Genomic DNA, 16,381 nt, shown 5'->3' with positions numbered 1-16,381 from the left:
CATGCAGCTGAAGAAAGCTGACAGGAAGAAAATTGATTTATTCAGAATGTGGTGTTGGAGAAGAGTTTGACATACCATGGACGGCCAAAAAGACAAATAAGTGGGTTCTAGATCAAGTCACGCCTGAATTCTCCTTAGAAGTTAAAATGACTAAACGGAGTCTGTCATACTTTGGTCACATCATGAGAGGACAAGACTCACTGGAAAAGACGATGCTAGGAAAAGTGGAAAGCAGTAAACGAAGAGGAAGACCTAACTTGAGATGGCTTGACTCAATAAAGGTGTCCATGGCCTCCAGTTTCCTTGAGCAAGGCTGTTGATTAGAAGACATTTTAGAGGTCATTAAGTCATAGGGTCACCATAAATTGGAAGTGACTTGATGGCACATAACTCACACAGTTGCCGTTGGCCAAATTTCTATTTGTTGCAATGGGTAAAGCTGTTGTCTTTTACAAACAACCATGATTCCGTTCATTCTGTCCCAGAGAAGCATTAGATTGAGGTGTTCCTCATGAACTTCAGATATGGCAAGAGAGGCTTTCAAGATGTGGAGTTTGCCGTTTGGGGCTTTAAAAACTTAAATTCTCCCCAAATCAAATTTCAGTTAGAATGTGAAAGACCTTGCCTCCAAGCTCTGCTGATTCAAAAAGCACGTTGGCTGGCCCTGGGTCTAAGTTTCAGCCTAAACTGTCCCAGATGGTTATTCAGACAACATGAATTAACATGCGGTAAAATTCCTGGATTCTTGAACTATGCTGGAGAAAAAATAAATACTATTCTTCCGTGCCAATAACCTAATTGATGTATATGCCGTTTCCTCACCAAGAACCATAGAATCTTAATTTTGCTTTAAGGTAAACTAACAAGATCTTGGGATATCTGTGGTTGGATGATCTTGCTGGCATCTTGGTAAGGTAAATTTCATATGTGGGGAGCCCTAGTGCAGGTTAGAGGAAGGAAGAAGGGGGTTTGGGGGGACAGAGAGCTGCTGTCATTGACTCTCTTTCCAAGCTAATGGGAACACAGGTGTTATGGAGGGTGGTAATCTTAACAGAAGTTTTAAACTCCATCTCCCCTACTCTTGTGGTCAGGATATGACTCCAGATAAAATGTGCCTGAAATTTACAGCCATATTTAAGCCTTAAAATTTGGGAATTCATGATAGGGGGTCAGGCTTGAATCAAAGCCCCTAGGGGCTTAGTTCTTTCTCTCCTGTGGATTTTCTGAGCTGAGATAGCTCTAGCAAGCTGCTATGTGCTCCTTTGTTACTGAAAGATAACGTGTAAACACATGCAGGCTACATTTAAGTGGCTCCCTGAGGCTGTTTCAGGTAGAGGAAATGGCCTGGGGAAAGACCCCTCTGCCCATGCTCCGCAGGCCTGATCCGAATTATGTCCTCACATACCTAAGAATCAACAAGAAACTTCTGTCATGTCTCCACTTGACAAGACCCAGGTGGGCCTGTAAACAGTGTAATGTGTAGACAGGCCCAGGCTAAGTTTCTCCCCAACCCAGTGCCTCGATGTTTTAGAAACCTTATAGAGAAGGTTTCCACAAAACTGGTAAGGTATTTAATTAATTGAAGCCAGTTTGGTGTAGTGGTAACAGCACAGGACTTCAATCTGGAGAGCCGGGTTTGATTCCCCACTCCTCCAATTGCTCTCTGGAGCTCTCTCAGCCCCACACACCTCACAGGGTGTTTTGTTGTGGGGATAATAACATTGTAAACCGCTCTGAGTGGGCATTAAGTTGTCCTGAAGGACGGTATATAAATCAAATGTTGTTGTTATGATGATTATTATGTTTAAAAAATTGTATTTTGAAACGGCAGAACCGAAGAGGCTGAAGAATGCTGAGGCAGATCAAGAAGCAGGCCCCTCGGAATGAGCAAGCGGATGAGGCCGCTTACTTAGCACACTTGGCAGCCCAGAGGAATGCCAGCGCCTTCTTTGAGAAATACGAGCGGAGTGAACTCCAGGAGTTACTTACCACGTCCTTCTGCAGCTGGTTGTCCTCCAAAGAAGACCTACGCCATCCCTTAGAGTTCCCCAGTGGACTTGTGACTCAGATGAAAAGTGTAACGGACCCCACAGTGATTCTGCTGACACCAGTGGAGCCAGGAATCGACTTGGATGCTAAGGAGATCCATCAGATGATCAGGGAGTTGGCTGTCGGGGTTTATTGCCTGAACCAAATTCCTTCTATCAGTTTAGACGCAAACTATGACCAAAGTACTTCCTGTTCCCTTCCTCCAGCATACTATGACACAAGAATCGGTCAAATGTTGATCAGCGTTGACTACATGCTGAAAGCTTTATGGCATGGGGCGTACATGCCCAAAGAGAAACGGGTGAGATTCTCTGAACTGTGGCGTGCTAGTATGGATATCGATGCTGACGGGGTCCCCCAGACAGAGAAAACAGCCTGTGCAGAGTTTTGTTCAGCAGGTAAGAACAACAGTTGTGTGGGTGGCCTTGCACATTAATGCATTTTATACATGGAAAACTCTGTAGGTAAAAGCCTTCAACATTTGTGTTGAACATAATGCACAATTATTGAACACATCATTGTTTTACTGATAGGAAAGTTTCAGCCAATTGCAGTTTCCAGGCTGTGATATAAACTAGGTATACATGTGTGGCATCCCTACTTAGGGCAAGATCAAAGGAGCACTGAAAAGCCCTTGTAAAGATAGCATTGCCTATTCTTGATGTAGAGACTGTCCAACATTCCACATTGTAAAAACTAGTGGTAGGTGATAGCTGGTGGTCTTATACAGTGATCAAACGGCGTCAAAAATGCACCACCACCCCATTCAACAGAGATCTGAAGAGACTGTGGAGTAAAAGGAAATGTATATCCAGATGGGCATTTGCACCAGCAAGGCATTCAAGAAGCTGTCTGCACATGGAGATATTACTTGTGGATCCGGATGCATGTATATATCTTCTGAAACATGATTACAGTGCAGTAGATCACATGGTGTAATGTTCTAATGTTGCCATTCACAAACTTAAACCAAGGCTCAAACTGCTCAAGGATCACATCTGTAACTATGAGAGAAGGGGTGTTTTAATATGGAAGTGTAGTCTATTAAAATGCACTTCTCAATACTTCAGGCACTTATTGCACAATATTTGTATCTGTTTTATTTGCAGAGAGACATTTTTGCATAAGGCACTTAAAGCTGTCAGGCCCTATATAAGCTTGTTGACTTGCAAGTGGTTCAGTCTGAAGGGAAGAATTGAGGGAGTAGAATCTCCAGATAGAAGTAACTGTCAGTCCCTGGCAGGTAGACCCCTCAAGCCCCTCCACAGTGAACTCACGTTGGTTCCAGCAGAATCAGCTTTATTAGGATCTATGCAGTTCAGGTCTGTTCTCCATCACGGAGCTGGGCAGAAGTGACAATTCAAATCAAGCAGTCTAGGTTATAGCTGATTTTCCCACGCTCCAAATGACAGTGAAGGTTTTGGCACGCAAGCCTACAAGAGTTCTGTGAGAATCTATTCAGTCATGACTTTGTATTAGGTACACAATGCCTACTTCCCAGCATCTGGGAACAGGAGAGAAAACTGGAATCCAGACACATCAAGGTCATGGCTAGCCGAGATGCACATATTTCTCTAAGATAACAAGAGAGGCCCTTTCTGGGTCCTAAGTGCAATATGGTTCCAGATGATCAGAGAGAGTTGCACAGCATTAATAAAGCAATATAACTTCAGCATATTGTGGTACAAGCAATATAACAAACGATCATTGCATGGCTGTACACAGACGTGACAGTAACAGTTGAAAGTAGTTGTCAAACAGGATGAGTGTGATAATGTTCTTCTGGGTCTGCTGAATTCCAGGAACAATATTTTGGGAGACTTGGGCTGCAGTGGGAAGGTTGCTGTATGAAGTCAATGGACGATTGGATTCACTGGGATTTAGTTTATTAATTTATTAAAAAGTTCCTACTACCTTTCCCAGAGCTAAGAGTCAAGGCACTTATAAGACTATTCCAGCATGTTTTACATTTGTCTCAGCTGTGTGAACCAAAGTGAGCTTCAGGGCTATTAGCCCAGTTTGCCCCAACCCGCATAACGTCGAGGTGGCTCCAAGTGTGTTGAGGGTGGGGCCAAGGGGTCTCAGCCAATCCAAACGGGGGCGGAAAGGGATGGGTCTAATCTGCCTTTTTCCCTCAGCGGGCATTCGCCGCAGAGATGGGCACCCAAGGAGGGCTGGTTTTGTGCAACCAGCCCTCAAAATAGTTGCCTTATAGTACAAGTGTTTGACAGAGATGAGAAGTTTAGAGTTTGTTAATAAAGAAACTAGTTAAACCCATATAATTTGTGTCTGTCTTTATTGCCTTGTGTCCTATGTGGGGTTCTGGGGCAAATGCTTTAGACAGCTTGAAATATGGGGGAATTCGAGCCATTTCTTATCCCATGTATCAAACCTGACTAATTTTAGTGCTGTTGAACCTACAGTAAATGGTTAACACATGTATGACAGGAAATATCTGCTTCTTAATGTATTTATTTTGATGTCATATATTTAAAGATCTTTTATGTGCCTGTGTATAATATAGGTCTAACTGATATTTCAAGAGATCCAGATTTTAAAGGAATCTATCAGGAAAACTTCAATGAAGATCCAACATACAACCCTAACAGTGCAGAGGAGAAGGCATTCTTTATGCAGTTTGCAGACTATATTTTGCTTAAATTGGTTTTTGCTACCATCGAGGTTCAACAGAATGATAATGTGTTCATGTTCGAGGCAGCGTATACCCTTTCGAATGCCATCAGAATGACGGAGGACCACTTGCACACGGCCGCGTACCAGAGGTTGCAACAGAGGCTAGCTCTGCAACAGAAGCTTATAAAGAAATACCTAGAAAGAAAAGCAGAAATCCGCAAGAACATAGCGTACCTTAAAGTGATGAGCTTTCTCATTCCATTTATGACCACCTTGAAAAGAAAAAATAAAATTCCCAATTTAAATCGACTTCTTCAGCCATACTCCGGTAAGAAGAGTACGTTCTACCAAGGGGTAGCCAGGTTTCTCTGAATCCATGAACAAGAATGGGGGTTATCTTAGACTGTCATGATGATGTCATTGGAGGACCAGGTGATGTCACATGACATAGCAGTATTAATTGTAGTACTTTTACACACCACTAAGTATGTACCACATGGTAGATGTGTTCCATCTACACTGGCTCCCAATTTGTTTCCAGGCTCAGTTCAAAGTGTATTTACCTAGCCAGCTAGGGTTGCCAGGCCCCTCAAGCTTCCAGCGGGGGATCGGGGCCTGGCTCTTACCTCTGTCCTGCTGGGGGATGCATGCTCCCGCAAAGCATGATGATGTCACTTCTGGGAAGTGATGTCATCACTCTGCACACGCCTCAGCTCTGCAGGGGCTTGCGTTGGGGGCTGCTGTGGAGCGGATCGGGCCTGTTTTGAGGTGCTGCGGAGCTGTTTTGGCATGGATCGGGCCCATTTTGGGATGCTGCCACGCACAGGAGAGCTCCCGCGCTCTGCAGCTGCTCAAAATGGGCCCAATCCGGGCCAAAATGGGAGCGCGGCCTGATCCGTGGGAGCGCGCTGCTCCGCAGGGGAGTGTGCACAGAGGATGCGCCCCCCCCCCCGCTGGCCAGGTAAGTGGGAGTGGGATGTGGGGGATGAGGGTGGGGGATCCCCTGCCCCCACCGGGTGTCTGGCACCCCTACAGCCAGCATACTTTAAGGACCACTTTCTCCCATACTCCATCTTCAGTTTCCACCCACCCATCTGAGCCTAGATGGCTGGCAACTCAAGACGGGGCCTTCTCAGTCACGGTACAGAAACTTTGGATTTCTTTCCTCAGGGAGATTTATCTATCTCCTTCTGTCTTTGTCTTTCACCAGTGGGTGAAGACTTTTTTGTTTTGTTTCGTGTATCCCTAATAATTTTTATGGGCCCTCACCCTCCTCCCTGGTTGTGTTGTTGTGTGTGTTGTATGTTTATATATATTTTATTGAATTGTTTAAATATTTTATATATACTTGATTTTAAATGCTATTTTAAAGTTTTAGCGTGCTGATGTTCACCACCTTGGACACCCTATTTGGATTAAAAGGTGGCATAGAAATATTTTAGACAGACTGACAGACAGACAGACAGATAGATAAAATAATGTGTAGGGAAGGAAAGGCACTCTGCTCACGTACAGAATGTTTGCAATCTAGGCATTCAGAGCAGAGATTATTCTGGCACAGGTTATTTAGATCCTTGCTAACACCTCCTTTTTCTGCAGTGAGAGGTTTTGGGGCTTCAGAGGGCCTGGAAACTGTATGGCCTCAGCCCTTTGTGATGCTTTTTCTGCAGTGAGAGGTCCTGGAATTTAATCCTAGCTGAGCGTTACACCTTCTTTAGCTCTCGTCCCAGATTCAGGAGGAGTTCAGAAAAGCAGTTATTTGCTGAAGAGTAAAAAGCATTTTGCACATGTTCAGAGGAACATACTTTTATGCATGCAAGGTGCAATGAATGATTAAAAGCAGATATCCACCCTGAGCCAGGAAGAAAGGCAGGGTTAAAATGTTTTATTAAAATCAGACATGTACAGATTATAATTATTTTATAATTAGAGGTTCCAAGTATGTCTTCTCACGGCATTGTCCATCTGATTCTACACCAACTGGGTGATGTGTGATTTGTACTTGTCTGATTTTGGATATTATGAGCCTTTGAAAAAGTGGAATACAAAATGGGGTACTCCAAGTCGGCGAGGTCCATTAGGCTCGATCTGATCTTCTCGTCCACTGTTAATTCCTTTGAGGACTGACATTTTCAAGAAGAGACTCTATCTAGAAGAAACAGATATATGGTTTATGATTACATTGTTGAAAGACATTTATTCTTACCTGGTGCTTACCTGTTGGATGTATCTTCACTGGTTCGACTGTGTAATAGTGTACTGAAATTATATTTCTCATTGTATTAGGAAGGATTTTGGATGTATTTCATATTAGTATTGTAGTTATTGTATTTATGACTCTATTCTATTTATTATTGTTCTAGCACTTTCAGCACATTGCACTTTCTAAATACTATAAAATTTATATAAAAATTATTTAGCGTTGGTAATTTTTATGATACTTTTGTAAACCTCCAGACAGTGCCTGGAGATCTCCCAGAATTACAACTGATCTCCAGATGACAGAGATCAGTTCTCCTGGAGAAAATGACTGCTTTGGAGGTTGGACTCTACGGCATTATACCCTTTTGAGGTCCCTCCCCAAATCCTATTCTTCCTAGTATCTAACCCCCCTCCCCAACATCTCCAAGGATTTCCCAACCCAGAGTTGGCAACACTAATTGCTCCTTAAATTATGTGATATCATTTCAATGAAATAAGCAGCTTTGTGAATTTAGTGTAATGCTATTCAACGACAGCAGTGATTAGTAATCTCCTATCTCCTGTTAAATGAAATCCTGTTTTCCTTTTCCTTTGTAGATGACAAAGTTAAAACGGAACGTGAACTCCCCCCTATTTTGTTTGGGCCCGATTTTAAGTGCCAGCACTTCACTTACGCTCAGAATCAGTATTTCCATCTCCACGGTGGCATTGAATTTGATATTGGCACACCTTCAGTGGAAGATATCTCTGATGAGATAAAGGTATTTATTCCCATATTTTGAAGTAATTTAGTGCATACACATATTTATTGGTGTGAATAAGTGAACATTCGATGGCAGGGCTTTTTTCTGGGAGAAGAGGTGGTGGAACTTAATGGGTTGCCCTCGGTGAAAATGGTCACATGGCCGGTGGCCCCGCCCCCTAATATAAACTCCCCTCTGTCTGGAGATCAGGGGGCGGGGCCAACGGCCATGTGACCATTTTCGAGAGGTGCCGGAACTCCGTTCCATCGCGTTCCTGCTGAAAAAAAGCCCTGTTCGATGGTAATATATAATATCCTTTTTGGAAGAAACTATTATCCTCATGTAATGCTTTCATAACGGCAAGAAGAGTAAAGTAGTAAGGTCACATTTTCTTGTCATTTGAGAAATGCTCAGCTATCTTCATGCCTTTAAGGGAGATTTGGATTTCCATTTCTCTACTAATAAAGCTCCCCTTTTCTGTGTCACATAGCAAGCCATTACAGAAACTGAAGGGATTTTTAAAAGCAGTCGGTAGACATGGCTTGGATATGTATCTAGTGTCTACAGTTCAAACAAGAAAAATCTAAAATCCCCTTGGATGCAACCAAGCACTTGAGTGCATTTAAAATAGCTCTCTTTGGATCCCAGCTACGATGTGCTAACATATTCCAGTGGTGCAGGGAACACTTATAAATACAGTCAATAGCCAAGATACTGCGATGTCAGGAAAATTGCTGCTATTTGATCTCAGAATAGACTTTCATTCTTTTTCTGATTCAGAATGGTTTCGCGCGAGGGCCGTTTCCACATGGCTTACCTTCCCTCGGAATGACCCGGAACATCGCGCAAAAAACACGGAAGATCGCATTTTCTTGCATGAGATTTGTGTGACGTCGCGCAAATCTCGCACGAGAAAACACGATCATCCACGGTTTTTGCACGATGTTCCGGGTCGTTCCGAGGGAAGGTAAGCCATGTGGAAACAGCCCATGTTCCAACATATCATGGCTTGCTTTCTGCGATGTGGAAAAGTTCTGAAGAACCTTCAGGTTCACATATACGATCTCCTGCTGCTTCCTGCCCTGCCCCGCCAGCCTCGCGCTGCTCTCCTGCAGTGGTGTGGAACTTGGCTTCATTCAAAGGAGCGTGACTCCATTCGCGCCACTCGCTCTGAGCTGCTTGGCTCTGCTGCAGCTGACTCTGCCTACAACCGGATAATTCAACCCAGCAGAATTTAGCTGCCTAGATCAGATCCAGAGTTCATCCAGCACAGCGCAATTATTCTGGATTAGCACGAATCCAGGGGTTTTGCTGGTTTCCAGACCTGCATTGCACAGCCCTAATTGTGGCACAGCTAATATAAATATTTTGTAAGTATTAATATAGCCAGGTTTTTAAATGTGTCTTGTTGTAGGCTGCCTATGATGATATGCATGCATGTGCAACGAACCACATTGCTCAGCTGTTGGACCCAGACTTACCCTATAAAGAACATTATCCCATCCCAGTAATGGAGTTTGGCGGCAAGAGGTAAAGCAAGCGCAGAATGTTTTCTATTCCATTGCAAGAAAGTTGGCTGGGTAATGTTCAAAGCTGGGTTTCAAAAAGTTCCTCCGGTGTACCCAAACAGTTCCCTGTGTGACCCAGACTGTATCACCTATTTGTATGTTTAAAAAATACTCATTCAAAATAAAAGTTGTCAGCTATACTAACAATTCCAACAAATACATTATTATTGATGGTGAAAACACATCAAAGATTTCAAATTTGGTTTTGCTGGAGATTTGTAAGAAAGAACTCTGGACAGAATCCCATATGATATATAACACACAGCTGGGCTGACGTTTTCTGTGTTGCTTCTTGTGGTTAAGTGGTTCGACTGTGAATCAGCACTCTACTGGTTTGAATCCCGCTACTGCCATGAGGCTCAGTAAGAGGTCTTGGGGAAGCCCCTCCTCTCAGCCCCAGCTCTCCGGCTGTATTGAGGGGATAATAATAACACTAACTTGTTCACCACCCTGGGTGAGGCACTAGAATCCAGGTTCTTGCAGTCCCATGAAATCAAGCAGCAAAATAGGCTCTAGTGGGACACCATGCTTGACTATTGGGCTGTGTTTCATTTAAAGGTAAAGGTAGTCCCCCTGTGCAAGCACCGAGTCATTACTGACCCATGGGGGACATCACATCATGACATTTTCTTGGCAGACTTTTTACGGGGTGGTTTGCCATTGCCTTCCCCAGTCATCTACACTTTACCCCCAGGAATCTGGTACTCATTTTACCGACCTTGGAAGGATGGAAGGCTGAGTCAACCTTGAGCCTGCTACCTGAACCCGGCTTCCACCGGGATCGAACTCAGGTCGTGAGCAGAGCTTGGACTGCAGTACTGCAGCTTACCACTCTGCGCCACGGGGCTGTGTTTCATTTAGTGCCTCATAAATTGCACAGGCCTGACCTAAACACATCACGAAGTGGAGGCTGCAACGTAACGTTTTAACATTTTGTGGTGTGTTCTTTTCTCCCTGTTTGTTCCAGCTACTATGTCATCTCCCTTGAACTCGAAGCTTTTTATCTGCTTTTCAAGACTCAGTGGTGGGGAGCCATCAATGAACTCATAAGCACACTTAAGCCAAAACGACTCCCATTAACTGACATTCAAGCGATGGAGCAATTCAAGAAAAAATTTGGCTACAAGAAAGCTATTAAATGCAAGGTATATTAGTTACCGCAAACCTCTCTTTTTGAGGATTTGAGCCCAGGTGGTCTCACAAAGTCTTATTCTGGCTGCTTCGATGTGGTGACAGTTCTCCGTGTAGTAGAAGTATTTACAGTGGCAACGGAGCACCTATCTAGTAGTTTTCCCCGCACCTTCAATGTCTTAACTTCCTGGGGCCATCATTTACTCCCCGCACCACTAGAGGGCTTTGGGGGGGATTTTGTTTATGAATTGTCACCTGACAGTTCACTATAACACAGTAACTATAGAAGTAAATCTAGCTGTTTTTGTTGCAGAGGAAAGGGCTAGAAACTTTTTAAAAAATGAAAGCTAGCAATTCAGAGGAGCTAATAGATTGTGGCAATAGATGACTGTAATGTTACTGCTGTACTAGTAACATAGCCTGTTTGGGGGAAAAAATACAACAGGGTCTAGAAAGGGGAGGGCGGGCAGGCAGGCATTGTCTCTTCTACCGTGACTGATCCCGGACAGGTGAAGGCAGAGGGTGGGCATTGCCACCTACTCTGCTCATGATCCCCACCGGCTGAAGGGGGGCGGGCATTACCTCCTGCTCCGCTCCTGATGCCATATGGAAGGTGGTAGTGGTGGAGAGTGCCCCCGAGTCATAGCTGACTTATGGTAACACCTGGTGGGGTTTTCATGGCAAGAGACCAGAAGAAGTGGTTTGCCATTGGCTGCCTCTGCAACCCTGGTATTCGCTGGAGGTCTCCCATCCAATTACTAACCAAGGTCAACCTTGCTTAGGTTCTGAGATCTGAAGCATATAAAATTCCTTAGAACATTTGGTTGACCAGTCAGAGAGTGAGCATTAAGTTAGATTAATCATCAAGTGGTCCAGCATGACCATTCTTATATTCTTCTGTTGGTACCTGAAAGGAAAACTCCTATTGCTGTTGCAGCAAGAGTGCAGTTGCTAGACCGTCTTGCCTACAGCAAATGACTGGCTTTTCCTCCCACTAAGGCTGATTCTGCAAGCTGATGATGGACGCAGAAGGCCTTAAACTACTGCATCGAAGCTGAGTTTCATATAAGAAGAAGAGGGCATAAATACCTGTTTTTACTTGCTTATGAGTGTGGTAAATGCTTAATACTTTTTGCAGAGATACAGGGCCATGGGAATGCCATTAGTTCCACACAAACACTGGAAAAGTATCAGTACAGAATTTCGACATCAATTGTTTTAGAAAGCCCTTTTTGGTTTGTGTGATTCTGAAGATATGCTTGGAAGTGCATGAACAATGGTTGCTGAAATCCAGGGGTCATTTCATAGAAAAAGAGCTGCAGGAACTCATTAGCATATGCCATGCCCCCTTGCCATCACCGGCAGTGTGTCATTAGCATAACTGATTTGCATATGCCACACCCCTGACCTCACCTATCCTGGCTGTTTCGGACCCAATCCTGGCAATTCAGGGCCAAAATTGGGCCCAAAATGGCAAAAAGGGGCTGAAAATGGCTGAAAAGGGGCCCAAAATGGTCAGAATTGGGCCGCTGCTGAGCAGGAGAGTGATCCACCACCCGTAAGAGGCACGATCCTTGCCATTTTGGGACCAATCCTGCCTGTTTTAGGCCCAATCCTGGCCCCAAATGGCGAAAAATCAGGTGGGCAGGGCCACCTGACGTGACCTCTTTGGAGAACTACCGGAACTGTGTTCCTGCACATTCCCCCTCAAAATGAGCCCTGCTGAAATCCCAGAAGCCAGTAAAATGGATGAAAAAAATTGGGGGGGGGGCGCGGAGTGGGGCTCCAGATCCTTCTCGCTAACAAAGCAGGAAATTTGCAAAATTGAATTATTAGTGTCGGATTTCAGGGTGTTTTTTTTTTGTAGAACTGAATATTTTAGCTCAGACATACCTAGTCTTGAATCAAAGCAGTATCTGTTGTTACGACTGGTGGGCGATGAGAAACCACTCTTCTTTATCCAGTTTGTATTTTTCTTATGTGGTTTTAGAGCCTGCCCTTTGGTATGAAATCTGCAGCGGAAAGAGGGTTAGCTGCCATTTTCCTGACATTCTGTCGTAAGACATCGATCTCCAGCCTTGGTCTCACAGATGACCATGGTTACGCTCTTATACACCATGCTGCTATCCACAACCGTGTGCCAATCATCTGCCAGTTGATTAAATCGACTTTGACTATCAATCAAAAGCGCCACATACCGTATAGCCAAGGTAAGTAGCACAGTCGGATGGGACAGGACAATCATGATACTCACTTCAGTGGGACTTTGAAATTGGTCAACAGAGAGATGTGGAAAAAGTGGAAGGAGAAAACATCCCCCACCATGGCATATCTGCAAGTCTCTCTGCAACCATTAGATGGAGCTAAATGAGCAATCTCAGATTGGTTTGTCTTCTAGGGTTGTTGGGGGGAGGGTGTTGAGGATTTCCTTTTTCTGACATTCGCTTTTTTAGATATGGCCATTGTTTCCTCTGCTTCTCTTTTTTCTTTTTTTAAGAGCAGGATTTCTCTTTCATTTCTCTTCAAAGAGAAATCAAGGCGTCCTTTTGTAACTTCAGCCCTTGCAGTTGTTTATATTATGTTACCCAAGGGTGGTGGGTGCTCTAGACTGAAGACAGAAAAGCTTGGGAAGACATTGCCTGCCTCTGAGCACCTACGTTCTGAAATTCTTCAGATCCTCCCTTCCTGCCCCTCCTCTCTTCAAATTTATCTTTGCTCAAAAAGAATTTGATTAGAAACAGACTCCAAATTCCGAAAAAAGAGGAAAAGAAAACGATTCTTGGATTTCAGGGAGAATCGAGGTAAAGAGGAATGAAGAGAAAGTCTCTCACCAACCTCCTTATCTCCTCAAAATGTTTGAGGTATCTTCTTATTCTTTTTACAGTCTGAGATCATATTAATTCATTGAATCATCATGGCTTTGCTGGGACAAGCGGTAGTTGGGGCAGAACCCCTTCCGATTGGCAAAGTGACCCCAAGAGAAAGGGGACAAACAGAAACTAAGGTCATTGTTCCGTTTTGTCAATTACACTGATGAGGAAAGCACCATGCCGTCTTGTAGATCTCCATCTGCCACAATGAGTAATGGCGGTCAAACTCTGGATGGCGGCGTCAGTATCTAGATTGGTATCTCACCCGTGGATTACAAGATTCTTGAGGGCGCTAACAGAGACCTTGTTATTTCAAAGGAGGCACCTCCCTTCCTTTAATTCCTTTAGAAACTCATTGATTCCTAAACCCCGAGTCCCAGAAAATACTTGTCCCTTATTTTTTAGATACAAGGGCTAAAAAGACTGAGACATATTTTGCAATTGCTAAAGTAAATTTAGGATCCCTCTCTCTAAGCAAAAGAGCCAGGGTTTCTTTTTAATACCTTTTATTTTATTAATAAGATTAAAAGCCCAATAAAAGGGCAGAGAAATAGAAAAAGAAAGTAAAGGGAAACGAATGCAAAAGGAGAAAAAGCAGAAAAGAATCAGGGTTTCTGAAGTATCAAAGGACAGTTGGTTAATTAAAGGCTTAATATAATAGTCCCTTATATTTTCAATGAACCTACGTTTGAGCAAGGCATGAAAGGATGTATCAATCCTATTACAGCCACAAGAGCAAATTCTGTTGGAATAGGGCCTATTCAAAAAATCTCCTCTGTAAAACTATTGTGGGAATAATCAGAGCTCATTTCGAGGGGGAACGCGCAGGAATGCAGTTCCGTCAGTTGCCCAAAGAGGTCACATGTCAGGTGGCCCCGCCCACCTGACTGTCAGCCATTTTGGGCCTGTTTCAGCCTGGATTGGGGCTGAAACGGCCCGGATTGGGCCTCTGGCGGGTGGTGGATCGCTCTCCCACTCAGCAGCAGCCCGATCCTGACCATTTGGGGCCCCTTTTCAGCCCAATTTCTGCCCTGAATGGCCAGGATTGGGTCCAAAACAGCCAGGATAGGTGATGTCAGGGGGTGTGGCATATGCAAATCAGTTATGCTAATGACACACTTCCAGTGATGTCAAGGGGCGTGGTATATGCTAATGAGCTATGCTAATGAGTTCCTCCAGCTCTTTTTCTTCGAAATGACCCCTGCGAATAATATTCAGTCTTGCACTAGTCCCAGCTGATCAGACAACTTGCATTTAAGCCAGAGAATTATACCTTTTCAACCAGCACCAGAGAGTAAAATAACAATTACAATAACCACAAACTAGAACAAATGAGAAAGACATTGGATTGGATGATTTGGAGTAAATTGGCAATTTCCAGATTCCTCCTCCATGCCATTCATTCCTCAGGGCCCCCCACTCCCCCTCCTCACCCGAGCGCCATTTTGTGGTAATCGGTGAGGAGGCAGGAAAGTTCCATTCTGCCATTATTAGATACTTTAATGTGGAACCAGCCAATTGGTTTTCAACCTCAAAAAGCCTCATGGAAGGTGTATTTCTATCATTCTCGATGAGTAGATAGTTACATTTCCAAAACAAGTAGATGCGATAGCTAAAACATTAGTATATTTTGTTTTAGGAAAGCGTTTACAGAAAGGAGATACAAAGGGCTTCAGAACTGGTAGGTTTATAAATAATTTATTGTCCCTTAATTTTTTTCCCAATACACAATATATAACAAAGAAAGCAGTGCAAGTTCCAGAAATAATATGGGTTATAATATTATAGAATGTGTTTCACAAGCTCTGTACTTTAGAAGCCATTCCTCACAAGGTAGCTAGAGTCTGTAGGTCTGAATTAGGGAAAACTTTAGTCGGGATTTTAGTCTGTGGCCGCTTCCACACATTCCAATTTTGGGGGGGTTTCCCTGTCCTAAAGCCATGTCTTCCTGATCCGCTTTGAGAACTCACCTTTCACGTGCATCATGCTTATGCATGTTTTCTGGGTGTTTGTCATGGGGGAAAAAATCGTTCCAAAACAGAAAATGCATTCTTTATCTGCACCTTGTCACAAATGGCATTGGCGCTTTCCCGCCCAACTTTCCCTTTTTAAAAAAAAAGTGTATTCAGGATTGACTTTCAGCTTCTGTAGAAACTGGGCGTGTGTAGTACTCCATTTTCTACCGTTGATTTCCCACACAAAATTTTAAATGCAAAAGTGTTTAATAAATACGCGAACAATAGAGTCGCGTGATCACACGATTCCATATCCTACTACTATATAAAATGCAAACTATGTTCCCCACCATTCATTCCTTTTCCCCGCAGAGGCACAGTACGCAGGGATAAGAAGCAAGTGGGGGGCAAATGGTTTGCCTCTCCACTGCCTCCTTGGGGCCTCCAGAGACCCAGAAGGGCCCAGGGTGGCTCTGGGAAGGCTCAGCGCAGTGGCGAGGCCCTCCCCAAGTCCCACAGCAGCAGGGGCAGGGCTCCCCGCTGCCTCCATGGGGAAGGCCATGCGCAAACCAAGTGGCAGCTGAGGGGCTGGAGAAGGAGGGAGCCCCCACTCTCTTCCTCGACCCCCCCTTCGACTGATGTTGTGGGGGGAAATGCTGCTAGGGCCCGATGTATTTTCCTAAACAATGGGCCTTATTGCTAGTTTAAAATAAAATCAGAAATGGTATTCCGTTCTCAATGTTCCTAGACTGATATTCAGATTGCTGAGCAATCCAGTGTAGCAAGCACTGCAGTATGAGTCCCTTTGTATACACAGATATCGTAATAGCGCAAGGACCATTCAAAAAAGTTTAAAAGGGGGTGGGTGGGAATTAGACAATGGTGTATGCAAGTGTGGGAGGGGGTAATGGCGAGAGGAAGAGTTGGAGATTTGTATAAGGGCAATTCAAAAGCACAAAAAAGCCTCCACGTGCATTGATACGGTAGATAACCGTGTGGAAAAAGCGGTATCAAAAATAAAGACGGACCAAAATAGGTATCACAAGAAACGCTTAAAAACCGGGATCATCGTGACCTGTTCGTGCTTGGGAAACGATGACGTGTGTAGTAAGTGAGATAACCCACCAAAGTTCCATTGGCAGGCCGTCCCATTAAGGACGTGTGGAAGTGACCAGTGTGGAATCAAGCCCGATGTAGAAAAACCCGTTCAGAAATCATTAGACTAGTAC

General features: G+C 44.0%; 1 protein-coding gene across 1 annotated transcript in view; it reads left to right on the top strand.

Annotated features, from left to right (window-relative positions):
• The first annotated feature begins 1,849 nt into the window (after nucleotides 1–1,849).
• ANKAR (ankyrin and armadillo repeat containing) overlaps nucleotides 1,850–16,381 on the top strand; it is a 62,080-nt gene continuing 47,548 nt past the window's right edge. Inside the window, exons 1-6 of the mRNA XM_054970134.1 lie at nucleotides 1,850–2,447; nucleotides 4,574–5,011; nucleotides 7,483–7,646; nucleotides 9,043–9,158; nucleotides 10,164–10,341; nucleotides 12,318–12,537. Of these exons, the coding sequence (XP_054826109.1) occupies nucleotides 1,850–2,447; nucleotides 4,574–5,011; nucleotides 7,483–7,646; nucleotides 9,043–9,158; nucleotides 10,164–10,341; nucleotides 12,318–12,537 (1,714 nt within the window). The remainder of the gene's footprint in view (nucleotides 2,448–4,573; nucleotides 5,012–7,482; nucleotides 7,647–9,042; nucleotides 9,159–10,163; nucleotides 10,342–12,317; nucleotides 12,538–16,381) is intronic.

This window comes from Eublepharis macularius, chromosome 2 (assembly GCF_028583425.1).
Source record: "Eublepharis macularius isolate TG4126 chromosome 2, MPM_Emac_v1.0, whole genome shotgun sequence".
Taxonomy (NCBI): Eukaryota; Metazoa; Chordata; class Lepidosauria; order Squamata; family Eublepharidae; genus Eublepharis; species Eublepharis macularius.
Note: the sequence above shows the minus strand (reverse complement) of the source record. Positions and strands in the feature narration are given on the sequence as shown.